Source organism: Nymphaea colorata, chromosome 10 (genome assembly GCF_008831285.2).
Source record: "Nymphaea colorata isolate Beijing-Zhang1983 chromosome 10, ASM883128v2, whole genome shotgun sequence".
Lineage (NCBI taxonomy): Eukaryota > Viridiplantae > Streptophyta > Magnoliopsida > Nymphaeales > Nymphaeaceae > Nymphaea > Nymphaea colorata.
The window spans coordinates 11,014,918-11,034,942 of NC_045147.1; the positions used below are offsets into that span (position 1 = coordinate 11,014,918).

General features: G+C 41.4%; 2 protein-coding genes and 1 non-coding gene across 4 annotated transcripts; 1 reads left to right on the forward strand and 2 right to left on the reverse strand.

The window, feature by feature from the left end:
* Positions 1-10,504: 10,504 nt before the first annotated feature.
* LOC116262708 (LRR receptor kinase BAK1-like) lies at positions 10,505-14,493 on the forward strand. The gene is made up of 4 exons (XM_031642190.2): positions 10,505-11,715; positions 11,836-12,096; positions 12,645-13,565; positions 13,662-14,493. The coding sequence occupies exons 1-4, from the start codon at positions 11,250-11,252 to the stop codon at positions 14,132-14,134; spliced, it is 2,121 nt and encodes a 706-aa protein (XP_031498050.1). The 5' UTR covers positions 10,505-11,249; the 3' UTR covers positions 14,135-14,493.
* Positions 14,494-15,771: 1,278 nt separating this feature from the next.
* LOC116263366 (uncharacterized) lies at positions 15,772-18,856 on the reverse strand. Of its 2 annotated transcripts, none has more exons than XM_031643079.2 (8): positions 18,702-18,856; positions 17,798-18,125; positions 17,556-17,703; positions 17,290-17,459; positions 17,123-17,203; positions 16,455-16,530; positions 16,234-16,332; positions 15,772-16,138 (listed from the first exon to the last, which is right to left on the reverse strand). In XM_031643079.2, the coding sequence occupies exons 2-8, from the start codon at positions 18,089-18,091 to the stop codon at positions 15,996-15,998; spliced, it is 1,011 nt and encodes a 336-aa protein (XP_031498939.1). In that variant the 5' UTR covers positions 18,092-18,125; positions 18,702-18,856; the 3' UTR covers positions 15,772-15,995. The 2 variants fall into 2 exon arrangements, with proteins under 2 accessions (XP_031498939.1, XP_031498940.1); XM_031643080.2 differs by having other exon boundaries at positions 17,798-18,129; positions 18,702-18,815.
* Positions 18,857-19,374: 518 nt separating this feature from the next.
* LOC116263458 (U6 spliceosomal RNA) lies at positions 19,375-19,477 on the reverse strand. The gene has a single exon (XR_004174666.1). It is a non-coding gene; the product is annotated as a U6 spliceosomal RNA (small nuclear RNA).
* Between the last annotated feature and the right edge of the window lie 548 nt (positions 19,478-20,025).

The following is a 20,025-nucleotide window of genomic DNA, read 5'->3' on the forward strand; positions in this document are numbered from 1 at the left end:
AATTCAATTGTTTCTCTTAAATAAATTTGTGCTTAAGTACCCTTGAGAAATAGAGACGGAATATGAGCTTAGTTTGTTACAGTAGAGAACCACGATAATCTAAAATTCATTGTCGAAAGTGTGAATATGAAGAGAGTATTTGTCAGTAACAAATAAGATTGGGGTTGGTCTAGAATGAATTTGTAAATAAGAAGGCAACGTAATCCTAATATGAAATTTGGAGAAACATTTTGTTTCTTGCGGAAGCTTTGCTTAACCTTAGGCCTAATTTGAAAATCAGCAGGATTTGGTTTAAAATTCAGATTCGAATTGGGATGTAAATGTAAAAATCATAATCCTAATTATGAAATCAGATATTCGGATTCCAATATGATTTTTCTTTATTCGTATTCAAATCCAACTATATGAATATACGAAAAAATAGTTATGGTTAAGAGTATATTCTATTTGAATTGGATCCCTTGACATCTCTACCTATCCCTCTGCATGTGGTTTACCTGAAATAAAAGGAAATTAGTGGGAAAAGTATGAGGGATCCAAAAATTTGGAGAAAATAGATAACTTAATATTTTATATATTCAATATATTGATGATTTGTTCAATTGAATATGTAAGCGGACCTTGTATGAGCCTCGGTTTAGCTCCTAGCCCAATAAAGAGTCAAGCTGGGGCCGGCCCGACACCCGAAACCCAAGCCCGGGCACAACCGGATTGAAATTAATATACATATATATATATATATATATATATATATATATATATATATATATATATATATATATAATATAATATACAAATAACCATAATAAAATATTTCAATTGCATAAAAATAATATTAAAAAAATTATCATCGAGCCAAACTGGGCTTAGTGAGGCCCACCCCGACCGGTCCGAACTTACCTAGCCTGCCCAATAACATTTTTTGTGCCTGAACCAAGGCTCGATTCAGGCCAGGTACACAACTCAATGCTCAGGCTTATATATATATATATATATATATATATATATATATATATAGTATAAAAATTGACTTTTTTTTTTTTGCCTTCATGTATTTTTTGAATGTGAGTTCAGTTTGGCCCTACCCAAATCTCAGCTTCCATTTGACTCGCACCTAAAAAATCATCGCTCTGCCCCTAGTCTCGAGAGCCGTGATTTGCAAGTCAATCATCAGCACATCAATGGGCAGCCCGTTTTTTTATCAAACCTCCATCGAATCGATATATATCATAAGAAAGAAGCTTTGTCTCAACTCATCCACGGAGGATTCAAGGGACTCTGTCTCTGACCCAACGATGAAGCAGGGGAGTTTTGCCTGGACTTGTCCATGGACGATCCGATGGAACAATCCCATCAGATTGTGCAAGGTATTCTTTTCCTGATCATTCCATAACAACCTCTGACGAAATGATTCCATCTAATTTTGATCTTCGTGAGCTATTACTTGAGCTGATTTTACATAGCAGAAGATCACTAAAACGTTTAGAGCTCACCATGCGTGGTGTTTAAGACTAAGGTTGCGCCCAATGCCTGGATCTTAGATTGAAGGCATCTGAGGCTGCATTAAAATGTGTGTTTTAGAAGGTTTTCAGTTTAAACAAACTGAGTAAATCCATGAATCTCAGATCATCGATTACTACGGATCTGAGATCTAGAGTGAAACAAGTATAAGGGCCCGGTTTCATGGCCACATACAAAAGTCCATAGATGATAGTCTTCCTTTTGAAATCGAATCCGCTCAAGGAAGAGCTCCATTCTTATTCGAGCTCGTAGATTGTGAAGTTGAAGGAAATTGGAAGAAACGAAAGCAACATGACTTGAGGGCAGGCTCTTACCAACCAAGGGCCAATAGATACAACTGCTTTTCCCTTGTGCAGATCCATCATCTAGTTTAGTTATATTTAATAATGTATTAAACTTTGCTAATTATCTTAATTAAGAATATCACCAAGATAATATTTATTTTTCACTTGTTAGTTTAAATAAATCTGCCAAAAAATTGCAGTGTTTGTTGGAACATGTATTCCAGTATTTCATAAATCTGCTCCATTTTGTTGGGTAAATTCATGAGGTAATAACAATGTCCTACTACTGTCAAATAGCCCCCCAATAAGCATCATCCATGTCACCATTTTTTTTTTATAATTTTTGAACCTAACGAATAATTTAAAGTATTTTAAATTTATTTAATATGTATAACAACATGGATACCATAAACAAATACCATTTTATACTACACAAGTCAACATCGAAAACATCATCATGAACAAACATTGCATAAGTCACTATCACAAACAATTAAAAAATAGTATTGAACACATCGTGCCATTTTTATTCAACGTAGCTATTGATTTTAACTAAAGGTTATGCATGGAGCAAATTTTGGACTCCAATCTTGCTCCCAAGGCCTCAAAAACCGGATCAATTGTCCCCAGCCAAACCGTTTCCAGCCCAACCCCGCCCGTGCTTTCAGGGAAGTTAATCGCCGGAACGAAGTAGACAAAAGAGAGCGGGCCAAGCCCAAGGAACGGTCGGTCTTTTTTCCGGCGGGCGCGCCGGCCAAGGCCTCAAGTTGGAAAATGTAAAATCGGCCTCAACGAGGAGCCCACTGACTACAGCCAAGATGCACTCAGCGCACGCGGGCACGCACACACACGTATTTTGAATTCAAGGAAAATGAGACCGGAACCAAACACGAGTATTGGCTTTTGCAACCAATAATAATCTAGCGACTGCTCTTCTTCTTTAATGTTTTTGTTTTTTAATTGCTTAGAGATTACTTAAATCGTATGTGTTTTGGATTGTTGTATTTTATAATTTATGTAGGCTTTCATGTATAAAATTGAGATCAGCATTGACTTGTTTGTATCCAAATATTATATTATAAGCATTTGGGGATTATAGAATTGAAAAAAAATATGTTTGTACACCAAAATTTCGTAATTTGAAATATGCTATTCATTAAATAAATGTATGATTTGACTAGGGAAATGTGTATTTCTTTGCACATATTGCACATTCTCACTCCCCAGCTGCAAATAGGAAAGAGGGAGCACCTTTTAGGTTCAAGCTGGCAGATTTGAAGTTCTTTCATTACGAAAAACACAATACCTTACAATATCATATTCGTGAACGTAAGTTCATGAACTTATACATGAGTCAAGGCAGAAGCGGAGCCCCATGTAAGACAAGGATGAAGAGGGGCCTCTACATGCCAAAATACTTTACATATACATATGAGAATGTTTCTCCACATTGTGTTGTAGTTAACAACACCTGAAGTAAAAAGCATGCTGGGGATAAGCCTCCTTACTTTTATTCAAGACATAGTAATACGCACAGAAGGGAAGGTCAGAACAGCGTCTTTAGCCATCAAAAACAAAAAAAAAAAAAAATCAGGATTTGCACTAACCTTCTTATACGTTCATTAGGCTTTCTTCTTCCATCTGTCGTTTGTGTGAAGTTCCTCACTCACTCCTCATCTTGCGAAAGGATGGTTACTTTGTCTCGATATTCTTTATGATAGTTGGTCTCCAAGATAGCTCAATCCCACCACTAATACATTCTACTGGACATCACCTTAGATGTTTCTCAATGTCCTTGGGTCATATAAAGCTGTGAAAGGCATCAACACATGTATTCCAAGCATCCCTCCTCAATTGCATAGCAGATGAAGCAATTCTCTCATAAAATCATTTGTTCCTGTACCAAATGCTATTTTCCAACACTCATGATGCCGAAGTCCCCTGATGTTCTTGTGCATGCCTCTCTTGACTTCATGCTGAATATCCTTAGTTCCTTACTAGGTGTTATGTAAATTCCAAACTTTGCAACTACTCATTTCCATGTTTGTTTTTCGAAGCAGTAATCTATCATCACATGATATTTTGTTATCTTCTACACCTCCATGCATGATGCATCTATTCAGTAGACGAACAGAATAACTTTCGTAATCTATCTATGGTGGTAGTCTTACCTCACATGCAATATATGCATACCAGCAACTTCTCGTTACAGTCTGCCCACACCAAATCTCCTTCATCTTTCCTTTCTTTTTTTGTTGCCTTCTGCACTTCATCTACATGTCTTCAGGCCTGATACACTTGTTTGTCAGTCTGTTTTTTTATATACAAAAAAATGAACGATGTTTTTCACAGCAATCCTTAAATAGTTTTCTTTATATCTCTCTCAATATTCCCATGCACCATTCCAGTTAAACTCTGTAGTCTCACCTTACCAATCTAATAATTGGTTCAATATCTAATTCTTTCCCCATTGCCCACTTCCTATTCCACCTTGTTAGGAATCCATGCCCACTCCACACTAATCTTCTCCATCCCCATGAACCCTTGGTCACTCTACGTAAGACTCTGTGCCAATGGAAATATTTGCTCTTGTAAAGTCTGGCTCATAACGCATCATTTTGAAGAAATTTAATGCACCAACTAATAAGAACTGTCGTATTTTTTTCTTCAACTCTTTTGACCCCCACTCCTTTCTCATCCACCGATAAGCATATTCTACTCCACTCACACCTCTTCTTGCTCATTCCATAAGAAATTTATACAAGCTTGCTCAATTTTTTACATACATAGCTAGGCAAGGGAAAACTGTCATCCAATAGTACAAGACAGTCATCAACACATATCTAATGAGACATGCTCTACTTGCAAAGACAATCATTCCCGCTTTCCATCTAGCCATGCACTTTTCCATTTTGCTGACTTAGAGTCATAAACAGATATTCTTCTGTGAGGTTGCCTCTAAATTAAGAAAAGCCACAAGATATGACAAAGGAAAGCCATCCATTTGCCACTACAATATACTGCTGAGTTCTTCAACTGTGCACTCCACTGTCTTATTCAGGATGAATTCTAACTTATCCTTATTAATCTTCGTGCTTACCAACAGTTAAAATTCTTGCAGCTACAGTGTATATTGACCTCTTAGAAGCCTTAGCAACAAAGAACATGTCATCGTCATACAGGACTGAACATTCTTCTTGTCTAACCCTACGAACTTTTTGGAATTTGAATGTCTCTTCTCCTCACCTCTAGATGCAGCATACATTTTAATACTGCCACAACCAGAATGGAAGATAAGGGGACATGGGTTTCATTGTTTATGACCATGCGTCCTTTTAAAGTTATCTCTCAAGAAAGTAGAAACCATTCGCTACCAGTTCAGAAGAAGTGGTCATGTCACACTTCACAAAACTCTCAAGCCACCAAGGATGGAAGCCCAAAAGGAGCATGTTGTTCTCTATGAACATCCTAGACGCCTTAATTCATATGTTTTGGACAGGTCTACTTTCATGTAACGTTCTCATTTATGTCAAAACTCCTTTGTGTTTACCATTTCATTTTATGTACAGAATATTGTCTTGGATTCGTCTTCCACTAGAGAATCCTCTTTATGCCAAAACTCCTATGTGTTTACCATCTTATTTTGCCTACAACATATTGTATTGGATTTGTCGTCCTCTAGAGAATGCAACTTGATTTGGCTGAATGATAATCTTAGTAATTTCTCTCATTCTCCATACCGTCACTTTGGTTGCGATTTTATTGACCATGTTACTAAGAGAAATCCGTCTAAAATCTTAGACGGTTTGTGCAATGTCTTTCTTTGCAATGCTTGACATTGACACTGTTTACTAGCTTGTTCATCTTGGAAAAGTCTTGAAATGCTGCTGAACATAGCTTGTTCATCCTGAAAAATATTTTAAACTTGTTCCCTAATAGTGCTCAAGCAGTTCTGATAAAAGTACTACATGAATTTGCTCCAATCTTTTAGGACAAATTGATGAAACAGTTCCATTTGCCAAACTGGCTCATATGAACTGTTTGCTAGCCAAGACGCTTTATGATTGTCCCATGAATCTGTCTCAAAAATCGAGGCAAGTAGGTTCATGGAATATTAATTTATTCATTCTATGAATCTGCCCTAAAAATTGAACCCAAAGAAAAGAGGGTTTGGTTTTGTACAAGAAAAGGTGTTCGATAACCTTTTCCCCCTCCTCTGTCTCCCAATCACCATCATCGTGGTGAAGCAAACTCTTCATGCTGACCGGAAAAAGATACCCCATCTAGAATTTTGGGCACCTTAGTCTGTATATGAGGAAAAAGCCTTCTCATAACATACAAATTTACATTTTTTGGTAGATGATGCTCAATGATGCTTTAACTTTATTTTCTAAAGTTTGGTAGCGTTCTTGACATGACCCAAATCTGCAGAGAAAAACTTTACCCATCTCATGAAACCCTACAATTTTCTTTCTAGATGGTTGTTTCTAATCTCCACGTTAAAAGACTCAACTTTCCGCGGTTCGGTACTGTTCTTGACATCCTATATTTAATCCACGCCACTTTTTATAGGAAAAAAAAAGCTTCTTGTCAAGTGAAACATATATATATATACAGATCAGTGGGTCTGCCTTTGGCTGAAAGTAAACGACTGGATTTTAATTTCCGGGTTTTAGTTAGAGGACTTGTTGACGCCCTAATCATGCATGGAGAAAAAGATTTTCCTGTCACATGGAGTCTCGCAAACTTTCTGCGTACATCCAAAAACTTGAGTCAGCACTTTTGTCTCTTGCGGCTTTGTAGTGGGATTTTCGTTTCCAGATATTGAAGGTCAACCGCGTTTTGATGGTAAAACTACGTTACTTGTAAGACTAAGATTTCTTTTCCTTTCCTTCCTTCTTCCCTTTATTGATCTTGTTGGAAACTTCTTTCCAGAAAGGTTCTGTTCAAGAAATAAACAGCCCATGTTTTGAGAAATTCCACTCTTACGCCTGGTTAAGAAATAAATCCTGATCAGAAAGATGATGTTTGCCCTTAGCCAGAGGAATGGACCATGTAAATGACTTAATGCCTTTAAAAGCCTGTTTTTGTAAATATTTAAAAGCATACATTTCAATAATCTTTTCTTTTCCCACCAAGGATTAAGTGTGGGAAGTATTTTGAATATGTACTTGTTTAATTTTTGATAAATGTAAGCATATTCTTTAAGCATTTTTATTAAACTTGTACGTACTTTCTGAAAAACTTGTGAAACAAAAGCATGATTTTGCAAAATGTGAATTGAATTTTCGAATAGTAAATGAATTAGATTTATGTCAAATGCTTTCTTAAATCTTATCTCTCCATCACTGCAGTATCTTCTTACAGCTCTTAGACATCTTAATAAAAAAAAAAGGCTGATGCCAACATGAAGTTAGATGTTACATATTTGCATATGAAAATAACTTGATAAACCAGACCGATGTTAATTATTCAACATGAATTCAAACTAGGTAGACATTTACAACTTACATATATATAATTCAAACACATTATATTGTTGTGAGTACGAATTTTTGGGTATTTAGGTCACAGAGTTCTATGTAGACTTGTACAATTTTCTTTCAGAAAAATTGGTAACTTTTTTAGAGAGCAGAATTTATTTGTTATGAAGAGTTTCGAACAAAATGCCGAAGCTTGTCAGAAGCGTGGCTGATTCATTTACAATCTTTCAAAGCGCTTCTACGGTTTGAGCCTTTTTCATAAAGTGTGTTTAAAGTATAGAATGAAATTCTAGCAAACATGTGATTTTTCATTTATTTATGGCGACATGCATTATTGCCAATGGAGATTATGGAGTCATTTGATATGGAACAACACCAGCTTCATTGCGGTAAAAATATGTGATAAAAAATGTATCTCTCTCTCTCTCTTAAGGGCTCTGATTCGTTCTTGCTTATTGCTTAGCTCCAAATTGGTTATGTTGGAGTAAAGTTAGTTGTTCCACTGGTTCACGCTCACTTCTATGGTTTTATCACAGGGGTGGAGCCAAAGGGAGCCCCCTACGGGCCTTGGCCTCACTTCAATTTTTTTTAAATAAAAATTTTACATATAAAAAATTTTACTTGTCATATCTAAAAATTTTGAAAATTGATATTTGAGCGCATGTCAAAATTTTAAAACTTTAATTCGGTTCTTCTTATAAAAAATTTTTGGCTCCACGCTAAGTTGTCATAAAAAAGCTGAAACCATAATCATAAAAAACACCAAAACTAAAAAAAACACGTTTTGTTCATGTTTATACTTTTTTTCTCATTTGAAGTGTTTTTTCATTTTTTTTATTGCTGAACTACTTGTTTCCATTTTCTACTTTTTATTTGTTGATGATCTATTTGATGTTGTCATATTAAATTTTTTGTTTTTGTAATTTTTAAGACTTTTAAAATTTTTAAATATTAATTGTATATTTTTCTTTTTATATTTTTTTAGTCCCGCTGTATTATGTTCGAAAAAAACATCACCATTTAAAGTACGAAAACGATATTTGTAACTATGTCTCAAATCATAATGTAGCAGAGTTGAGACATTTCGAAAGTGAATAATTCCTCCTTTTCAATGTGCTGGAGTTAGGCAGAGGTATTGATTTGCTAGGACAAGTTGAGGATAAGCATTCCCTCTCGACCTCACTGGTGGCAGGAGGGGCTGAGGCTCCAGCCCTGCCAACCCTAGGCCACCCAACATCTGCCAAATTGCTCTTCTTCCACTCTTCTCTTTCTGACATCGCTTTCCGGCTAGCTAAGAACGATGGCTCTGTACTTGAATGCCATTAAAATCTTGCCGGAAACTTACTGAGATGATTTTTTTTTTTCTTTGAAATAGTTTTGAGGTTATAATCAAATTTATTTAGGCTATGCTTGATAGCATAAAGATTAACAATAGATTTTAGATCCATAATTGGTATAAACAAAGTAAAGACATTCAATATAAAAAACTTTAGATTTAAGAACAGATATGAGAAGGTCTGACCTTGTTTTGTTTGCACTGAATGAAGTTTAATAAATGAAAATTTTGCATAAGCATGCTCAAGTTTTAATGAAATATAAAAAATGGATTTCTTTTGTATGGAAAAGAAGAGATTGGAGGAAAGAAATTCAAACTGAAACATGGCTTTCACTTTTCAGTTATATCAGTAACATCTGAACATGTTTTTGTAAAAGGTTCACTAATAAATAGTGAGCTACAACGCGTTTTGATGAGGACTGGACAAAGGAGGCGCTAACATCTCCCTCTCTTTCTTTCCTGAAAAAGATTTCATAATACATCGGATCTCGTCCTCAGCAGCCCAAGTGGGACCTGCCTCACCAAACCCAACTGAAAATTTCAGAGAGAAGACTCTCTCATCTTCTTCCCCAATCTCTTCTGATCCTCATTCACATCTAAATGATGCAGTGCAGGAAGGATGCAGCTGGACTCCATACGTAAGACAGGCAGCAGCATTCAGAGCTAAAAAGGAATCCTCCTCCTGCCTTTTTCTTTCTTTTATTTTTCCCCTCTCAAAAGAGTTATTCCTTCTTACTGCCCACTTTTGCCTTTTGAAAGCTGGCAAAAAGCGAACTACCGCCCTTCCCTTTTCCTTGTCCTTTTTGGCAAATTAAAGCGCGAGCAAACCGGTGGTGGTGGTGGCGCTGCTGCTGCTTCTGCAATGTGACGAAACCAGTGATGGCGAAAACATAGAAATATTACTAAAAGTAAGAAGATGGAGCCACTACGAGTCGGACTACGAATTGGGCAGACTAAGAGATAGGTGAGGATGCGAAAGGGTCTGGATTTAAGAGATAAGAGACACAGAATACACGATTTCAGGGATAAATTTTGAAGCCATTTCTTTCATCGCAGCAGCACCGCTGCCCATTTTTCCAGAGGGGATGAATCGTTTCGGACAGTGTGATCTCTCTGTAGATAAAGCCACGAAGAAAACAAGAAATTAAACATATTAACGCGAGATCTGATACACTAGTACTGGACTGGTTGGCGCCTGCGACAGAAGTTCAGAATATAATACCCAACTTGAAATGTAAACGGTTTCAATTGAAATAATTTCGAGTACATTGAAGTTCGAAAATGGAGGAACTCGCTACAGTCCAAAAAGGTAAAGTTTCCCAAAGCCATTTCTTCCCCATTAAAGGCTCCCTATGTAGGATGTCCATGGGAAATGCAAAAGCATTATTGACCTCTGTAATGTCAAAAAGTTTTTGGCCTTCCGAAGCAGGACTTTTTCAACAACCAATCAGTCGAAGTCTAATGGAAGAAAACGAGTGGTCGTTGGGTGGATTTAATGTACATTTTGAGATTTCAAAATTTGAATTTTTTCCACTTAACGTTGTCTGATTTAACTGCCCTCAAATTCGAAAAAACAAGAAAGGATAAAAGCTGTGATATTTAAGAACTCATGGGAATCCCAAAAAGAAAGAAAAAATTTAAGAGAAAATGGCAGCTCATGGTGGGTCTACCAATGCCACCATCAGCGCAAACGACAGGACCGAGGTGAAATTTGAGGTGCCGTCAGTTTAGCTTCGGCTCTTTGTCAATGGAGGTGGTGGGAGGCCAAAATTTCGAACAAGTCTCGAGTTTGGTACTTCACATGGACGACAAATGGGAGATGAGGTTCGATTTTCGTAGCCATAGAAGAAGAAGAAGAAAAATGGAAGGCTTACAAAAAGAACAGTTCCCCATATCTTTTCTGTTCTCTTCCTTACCGTGTCCAATTCAACTACCTTCTTTCTCTCCCATCCTCTTTTTCTGCCTCCAATAAAAGGAATCCGAGAGTGAAAACTAAAAAGAATTTTACGCCATGTCCCTTTCACCATGGCCAGGTTCTGAGCGTGGAATTCAAAGTTTCTTGGTAGCAGGAGGAGGAGGATCGCATGCGGTCTGCCAAGATCCAGGGCCCAACGTTTACCAGCCACCACCAAAGAACTCTCCACTTGATATCCTCTCTCTCTCTCTCCCTCCACAGTCTCGAGTTTCCTTCCTTTCCCGGTTTAAATAAAATGTCGGCTCTGTCCCTCAACGGATTAAATTAAAAATCCTCTTCAAATGGGCAGGAAGCAGGACGGTCCCCCTTCCCTCTGTGTCTCTGTCACTGTCTTACCGTGGTTCTCCACACAAAATGCTTGCCTCTCCTTCCTTTTAGATGTTGAGCAGTCCCTCGCAGACAACAGGGAGAGAGAGATTAACCATCACCCTTTTCCTGGCTCTGCTTTCTGATCCTGATCATCCACATCAAGCGCCTGATCAGCTTCTTTTTTCCCTTGCTCTTGAGGTGCCGTCACTTGTTTCCTTCTTGTGGTGGCGAGGCTGGCCTTCTTCGACCAAGCCACGGAGAAGAGAGGGAGTTCTCTTTTGGGGAGAAGACACAGAGGCCCCAAGGATAATCTGACCCTCTTAATCCTATCTTTTGATACCATGTGCGTAGTGAGTGTCTTGAACGGCAAGGCTCGCTGCGTTTTCTTCTACATAGTTTTCTCGTGGCTCTGTGCTTATGGATTCATTGGGAGCCATGGAACCACTCTATCCGATGAGATAGAGGCTCTGATGGAGATGAAAACGGCGTTGGACCCTCGCAACCGGATCCTGTCTTCATGGTCGAGCGACGCGGACCCTTGCAGAGGCGCCTTCTTAGGGGTGGCATGCAATGAGCAGGGCAAGGTCGCAAACATCTCGTTGCAGGGGAAGGGTCTCGCCGGCTCCGTCCCGGAGTCTCTCTCTCGTCTCACAAGCCTCACAGGGCTTTACCTCCACTACAACTCACTGAAAGGCGAAATACCCAAGCAGATTTCGGAGCTCACTCTGCTCACCGATCTCTACCTCAACGTCAATAACCTCTCCGGCTCCATTCCTCTGCAGCTGGGCTCCATGCCCAACCTTCAAGGCAAGTAAAAAAAATATCTCCTTTTTCTTTTCTCCATCTCTATCGAGGATGTAGGAATGATCTTCATCTAGCTAACGCCAGATTTTCGCCTTTCCGCTCTTTTGTTTCTCCTCCCATCAGCTCTGCAGCTTTGCTGTAACCGGCTAGAGGGGAGCATTCCTAAGGAGCTGGGCTCGTTGAAGAAGTTAAGCGTCTTGGCTCTTCAGAACAACCGATTGACAGGCGCCATCCCCGCGACTCTTGGGGATTTAACGTCGGTTACTCGGCTGGACTTGAGCTCCAATGACCTCTTCGGCTCCATCCCGAGCAGGCTCGCCTCTCTCCCACAGCTGACGGTTCTGGATGTCCACAACAACAGTCTCTCCGGCACTGTCCCTGGCGGTATCTTCCTTTGCCTTGTGCTTCCTTTTCTCCATTTGCCTGCTCTTCCTCTTTTCATTCAATGTCCTACTTCTTAGAATTTCTCTATGGATTCCAGCTATTTCCTTTTTCATTTTTGAAAACAAGACCACGTTTTTAGCCATCCTCGAGTCCGAAATCTTCTTGCACCTGCCAAATATGAAGCATCCATCACATTGTTATGAACGGCGTTGCTATCTTTCTCAGTTTCTCCTGTCATTCATCGCCAGTTTGGGCAAATGTTTTCAATTTCTTGCGACAATGTGGTCTCTTTTCTAGAATGAAATGCAGCAAGATGGGTTTGAATGTGAAATTCCATTGCATTTTGCGCATATCAGGCTATGATGGTTGCTGAAACTCTCTCTCTAAACACACACACACTCTCTCTCTATCTCTTCCCACTTCTTGTTGGCGTTGAACGTAAAATTTCTCTTAGCATGCAATCGTCACAGCTGTTAATAAAATTATTCTTTATCTCTTTCCTCGCGTTGTTCATATTGTTCGCTACTGGTGTTGGCTTTTTGTCCCAGATTTGAAGAGATTGAAGCAGGGCTTCCATTATGAAAACAACAAGGATTTGTGTGGCTTGGAGTACGATGATCTAAGAGCCTGCACTTCGTCGGACCCCTCTTCAAAGCAAGGAGATGGCAAGCCTGAGAGTGTATCTCCTAAGATCCCCGAGTCGGCTAATGTGCAGCAATCTACGGCATGTGCCAGTCGGAGCTGCCTAAATGGTGCCCCTTCCTCATATTCTCCCAGATCTTCACGAATCGCAGTCTTCGTGGTGGTTGTGGCCCTCGCTGGTGGTAGCTTGGTCTGCAGCCTCTTCCTCTTCTCTTGGTATCGACGACGAAAACAGAAGATTGGTAGCGCCTTCGAGACTAGCGACGGCCGGTGCAGCACCACGGAGTTTATGGCCGCCAAAGATTTTAGCAGGAAGAGCGCTTCCCCCTTAATTAGCGTAGAGTACGCCAACGGGTGGGATCCCCTGCCGGATGAAGCATCAAACGGCGGCAGCCTCAGTGCTTTCCATTGTCCCTCGCAAGGCGATGCGCACCATAGTTACAGGTTCAATCTGGAGGAGGTCGAATCGGCGACCCAGTACTTTTCCGAAGTCAATCTTTTGGGAAGGAGCAACTTCTCGTCCGTCCACCGGGGAATCCTACGGGACGGTTCCGTCGTCGCCGTGAGGACTCTCAACAAGACGAGCTGCAAGACGTCGGAGGACGATTTCCAAAAGGGCTTAAAAATTGTAGCCTCTCTCCGCCATGAACATCTAGTGAAACTGAGGGGGTTCTGTTGCTCGAGGGGAAGGGGAGAGTGTTTCCTGGTTTATGATTTCGTGCCTAATGGCAGCTTGGTCGACTATCTGGACATCAAGGCGGACGATGCTGGTCTAAAGCCGCTCGAATGGTCGACGCGCGTATGGATCATCAATGGCATCGCTAAAGGTTGTCTCCCTCTCTGTGCTTGGAATCGTGAAAACCATTGAATTAAACGACCTTTATCTTTCTCTTCTCATTCCTTTCCTGGTTTTATGTCTTCAGCCATCGAATATCTCCATGGGAGTATGGACAAGCCTTCCTTGGTTCATCAGAACATCTCAGCGGAGAAGGTGTTGCTGGATCAGCATTTCAATCCTCTTCTCTCTTCCTCGGGCCTGCACAAGCTTCTCGCCGACGACGTCGTCTTCTCCACCTTGAAGGCCAGTGCTGCCATGGGCTACCTAGCCCCAGAATACATGACGATTGGTCGCTTCACCAAGGAGAGCGACGTCTATGCCTTTGGTGTGTTGGTTCTGCAGATACTGTCAGGCAAGAGGAGGGTTAGCTTAACCATGCGGCAAGCTGCGGAGTCAGGGAACCTGGAGGACTTCATGGACGGCAAGCTGCAAGGCCATTACTCCATCACGGAGGCCATGAGCATGGTGAGGATTTCGCTTTGCTGCACGAGTGAATCGCCGAGCCACAGACCTTCCATGAGCACCGTAGTTCAAGAGCTCAGCAGCCGCAGCAGCTGAATCCGATCGATCCATCGATCGACTCCTTTTTCGCTGGTAGTATGTTTGCTTCGGTTTTTTTGCAGTTGGGGAGAAGAATTCACGAGTATCAATGGTGGCCACTACTGGTTGGATGCCCTACCCATATATGATACGCCTCGTATCATCGTTAGGAGCACCGGTAGATGCTCTTACGAGGAAGGAGAGACGTCCTTCCGGTCTCTTGTTTCCTGCAATATGTATATATATTCTCACTCTTCCTCCATTTTCTTCCGGGTTTAGATATTGGGAAAATGCAAAAGCCGCTTGTGTTTGGCAGCCTTGCATTCAAATGCAGTTGTAATTCCTTGTTATTTGAGTAAAATGCTAGACTGAATTTATGAGAGAAAATTTCGATGGAGACTGAAGTCGGCCCTTGAGCTCTCACTGCGCGCGCAGAGTCGGTGTAGAGGTCAGCTGGTGTGATTATACTATGTCTATAGGCATCTCTTGGCTCCTGCATCAGAGCTTGTAGCTGTAGAGGTCGCATGCTAACATGATCGATTTGTTGCGATGGGTGTCCAGACTCTGGAGATCCTTTTGTTCTGTTCTCGTTTGTGCCATTTTTCTGTCATTCAGCAACGAACCACCACACATACATACACATATTCACCCTATTCTCGAAGCAACATGAGATGTGATGAGCCAGATATCATTCAGTGAATGAGATTGTTGCTGGTTTCAACGGAAGAACACGGACGACTTAAGAGAGTCGCGCAGGAAAAAGAAACAAACCTTTTCACAAATGCGATTTTGAAAAGTTGAACAACCTTTTACATATCGCTCGCTCAATCGTTGACTGGCGGGTTTTTGCGATTTTTGTGCATATTCCTAAGAATGTCCCACACACAAACTTAAACGGGGCCTTCGCCCCCAATTATCTCACTCGCATATCTGACAGCCCAAACTAAGCGGGAAAATGGGAAGTCTTCAAAATTAACAAGGAAGCTCTTCACCACTAAAGACTTCTAAGTTCTCCATTTCTATGTTCGTAACCAAAATTAAATGACTCCCTAGTATCGGTGAATCTCCCAAAGGAACAAGAGAAAAGAGAGATACAGAGAATGAAGAACCAAAATAAATTGGAGAGGCAGGGCATCAACCCCCGGACCTCTTACTAAGAGGATGCTCTACCATCTGAGCTAATACATTACCTTGGACAAATGACCCTCAAGTGGGTGAACTTGAATGCTCAAAAAACATAGGATACTGAGATCATGGAAAGGCGCATCAATGCGTCACTTTTTCGATGAGTGCTACTCCACTTGCACGCAGAGTCACATTTTCGATTACTACATAAGTGTACAAGTACTACTCACATGGACTGCAGTAAGCTAGGGACATTCTCATACCCATCCCAGATCCGATGCAGCGCAACTTAAATCCCCTGGGAACAGGAAGACTGGGAGAGCCTCCATATATTTTCCCGACAATCGTTTCAAAACTCCTGTGCTCATTTTCCTGACGGTGGGTTCACTCTCCTGCCCATTTGAAACACCATAACCTAAGCCCAGCTTGTGGCAACTGAAATTCGTCTCAAAAATTCATCGGATGTTCTCATCCAGGGGCCAAACCACGGGCGGTCAGCCCCGCGAAAATCTTCCATTTACACACTATAATTCTCTAGAAAACATTTATTGACAGCCAATGTGATAGTTAATTGTCCAGAGCCTGAGAGAACGGGGTGAAAACAACCCAAATGCACTGCAGGATCACTTGATTCAGTACATAAACCCTCCACTGACATAAGAGTTCTAACCATAAAGCAGTACAGCGAAAAGGTAATCTCAACTCCCCATCACAGCATCACCACAATGGTGCGTGGGAATGCAAGGAGAGGAAGCTAACGTGAAGTTGGCTGAGAACCAGTATAAGCATCATGCGCATGCGCTTTCCCCGTCATCCTCTGATCCGCATCGACCGACGGCTCATTCGATGGAAGCGCCCATCCTCTGCTCCTGCTCCCCGCTGCCTGTCTACCAGTGCCTGCACCATGTACCCACTAATATTAGTTCACTGTAATCGACGACGGACTTGAAAACTCTCAAGGAGCAACCATTAAAGTAATCGTATTGCAATACCAATGTTCCCATGCTCCAACTCGCTAAAACCTTGGTTCCAACCAGGCAGATGCTGCGATGCTTTCCCTTCCCAATCATTCTTAAAGCTCGAAAGCTCGTCTGCATGACAGAAGACGACATGCTCATCATCTCATCCGGACCATGAGATGGAGGCTCCACCTCAGAAGAGTAGAACAATAAAAATGAAGAGAGTGAGGGCCTGCCCCGCTTAGATGCAATACCTTCATTCAGGTTGTGCAGCGTCTGTACAGTGTTCACATTCCCATCAGAATTGAGACGTTTGGTTACGGAGTGGCCCTGAAAAAAAATATGAACAGGGAGATGACATTGAGTTAAGTGCTAGAAGGAGCATCCATAAAAGGCTGTCTTTGAGCACCCCACGGACCCATTAACCTGCGTGTTCCAAGAAGAGGCGAGAGCCTCTTCACCTCCATCACATTAATGATCATCTTCTTTAGTCTGAAAGAAGCATTCTAGACAATCTTTACTGAACGTTACTTCCCTCTTAGTCAACTGTTACCCAAGTAAGGAATCACAAAAGACTAAACAAGGGAAAAAGAATCGGGGTCACGCCACCAGCTGCTTCATACGGCGTGATCGAAGAGGCGAAGACCATCCCTAACGATCAGATCACTCGTGCCGCTGGCAAGATCGTCAGGGTATTGAACAGTAACGCAAAATAAAGAAAATGGTTCGAGTGGTGTTTTACATTGCTCGTCTACAACAATTTGTGACTCGATCTGCACTCAAAAGGTGGAGGGTTGCGTGGTTTTAGTGGTGTTTTACATTGCTACGATACATTATTGCATGACCTAATCTGCCCTCAAAGGGAGAGAGTAGCAGAACAGGCAACTCCCTCAAGATACACACCGGCGACAGAACGCCATACCTTGTCATGGATACCACGTGATAAACGATGAGTCGCTTTGCCCGTTGTCGTGTCGGCCTCCTTATATTCTTCTTCAGTCACCTGCTTGAACTCCAAGGTTCAAAGATCCATTGCATATTTATATATATATATATATATATGAAAAGAGAGAGAGAGAGAGATGTTACCCCATCGCCTCCAGTCTTTCTAGTCATAGATGAAGTATAGTAAGCTCCGTTGGTTCCTCCATATCTCACCGTAGAGCTCTGGAAGCTGTAAGTGCGGGCCTGTGGTTGCGTCCTCTGACCCCCATAATAGTCACTACGCTGACGAACGCACCGGCTCGCCCTCCGCTCTTCTGAAAGCATCAAAGAAGCCAATTCGATCAGCCAAGAATGTAGCACGAGACCATAAGTGACCAAACTCAACAATCAGACAGCCTGGAAAAAGTTACCGTCTCCGTCTTCGTCAGGTTCTTGGACAACCGGCCCGTTATTGGTAGCATTCGCCTGATTTCTGGAATCATCTTTCTGCTGCTCCGACTCATCTTCACCGTCCGATGATAATTCTTGGATGACAGGTCCTCTAGTGGACGAACGTGCCTGCAAAGAGGAGAACGAACAACGCCAAAGTAGCTCAGAGTAAGACCAGTGTTCGTTTACAACCTCAAGAAGATAAAAGAGACCGAGAGAGCACCTGAGGAGGTGCGTCCTGTATGAAAGCCGAGGGGAAAGAGCCTCTGTTGGCACGCGAACCATCAGCGATCCCGAACATGCTGCCGAAGGGGCGAGTGAAGAAAGGATCCTCGAAGACATCAGAGCCAAAGAAGCCAGGGCGGCTGAAGAAAGGGTCGTCGAATGGGTCCCGACTAAAGAAATTCGACATTAGGAGGCTCCTCGGATTCGCAAACCCAGGGAAACCGGCAAAGGGGTCTCCGAAGCCGAAGAAATCGTCCATGCCACCAGCTCTGCGTCTGCCTCCACCCTGCATCTTCTCCCTCGATTCCCTTTCTTACTTTCGCAGCCTGCCTTTCAATCGGATGACAAAAGGAAGAGAGGGAGCAAGAAGAATCAAGCTACCGAAAAAAGTACATATCCTACTTCAGAAAACAGCAGATTTTACCAGCACCTGATCAATCCACTGACTTAGAAAAAGAGGTAAAAGAGAACCTAAACCTGAAGCCCTAATGAGACCAGAAAGAAGACCGTCGTCGTCTCTCAAAATAGAAGAAACAGAGCACGATCACCCACCTTCTCTCCGTAGAAGCGCGGTAGTAATAAATTACAACCACAAAGGGGAGTTCCCTCACGTTGTAAGTAGCAAAAACTCAATCAGAGGATGACGGCCATCTTCAAATCCAACTAGCAGGAGAAGAAGGGCATCTCCCCGATTTATTGCAATGAAACACAGAACCCCAGACTATCGATTCATCAACATAATTACTAGCAGAAAATCGGGAGCGTCCCCTTAACTTTTCGCGCATCGGAAACCCGTATGGCTACATCAGAAACACAAACTTTTTGTTCTAAACCGAGGGGGATCCTATAACCAAGATCACCCGTAGAACAGGAAACGAAGAGAGAAAGGAGAGAGACAGCACCTTGCCGATTGCTATTAAGGCAGGGAAGCGTGAATCGGAAGCCGCACGGAAGAGAAGGATGCCTCCGGAAGCCAAGCCACCGCTCGCGTCTCCAATCGATTGAAATTATTAAGGAGACGATGAAGGAACCTTTATAGGGCCAGGAGGCGGACGTTGGAGTCTTCGAGACTTATCTGGCACGTGCCATAGCTCGACGCACGTGCCGGGTTCGGTTTCGTGGGTAAGATTTCCCTGAGGAGTCCTGTCTGAGGGCGTTCGATTCGCTTGCGGAGATAATGGACGCCGCGCGTTGCGTTCGAATCCCCGCCGAACGAATGCGTTTACCGCTTTTATTCTTTTCTGCTTTTGGTGTTCCTGACGTTCTATTCTCTGTACCTATACTTTATCAACAATGAGAGAACTACACACATAAAAGTTATACGTATAGCATCAACAACGAGAGAACTACACATATACAAGTCATACCTATAATATATATCAACAATGAGAGAACTAAACACACAAAAGTTGATTGTCATTGTATTCGAAACATGAAGCAAGTAGGAGTTAGTCTAGTTTCCAATGTAAGTAGGAGTTAGTCTAGTTTCCAATGCAAGTAGATACAGGAAAAAAGACATTTCAATTTGGTTCTTATTGACAATTTTCAAGATATGCTTGAAATGTGCAGTTTGTAACTTGTGAGGTCCATTTTTCAATCTGTGTGTGTCATCGTCGTGCAAAGGCTGTGGTAATCTTCACTGTATTATTCTAATTTTATTGGATAAAACAGTAGATTTGCTAACTGGGTTTATGAATCACACTGCATATGGACGACCGCTGATCCAGATCCGATAAGGGTTTGTTTGTTTGTTTTAAGATGTAATGTGGATTTAATATCTATTAAACTGTGGATCTTCTAAACCACATCTTTTAATGCAGTCTCAGATATAAAATTAGAGGCAATCAAACACAACCTAAAGAAAAGGAGAAAACTAAGTTTCAGAATTTCCGACCTGAAATTCTGAGGAATCTCAAATCCAAGATAAACAAACATACGCTTTTAAGCTCTGCATAAGAGGCTAGGAATAAGTCCCACCTGAATTTTTAATTTATTAGGTTGTTTGAATTTAATACTGCAGTATGTTCTACAAAGTTGCCTCCAAGTAGCCAAAATTTTCATGGTCATAGAATTTCCTAACGTTTTATAAAAAAACAATAGTTATAAAATATGGGACCTTAAAAAATATCTCGCAAGTGGCCGTGTTTGACATGAAGTGCACGTATACTGCTAGTTTTCATTATAACAACTTACGACATTTGAATGTGGAAGACATTTCGTCACGCT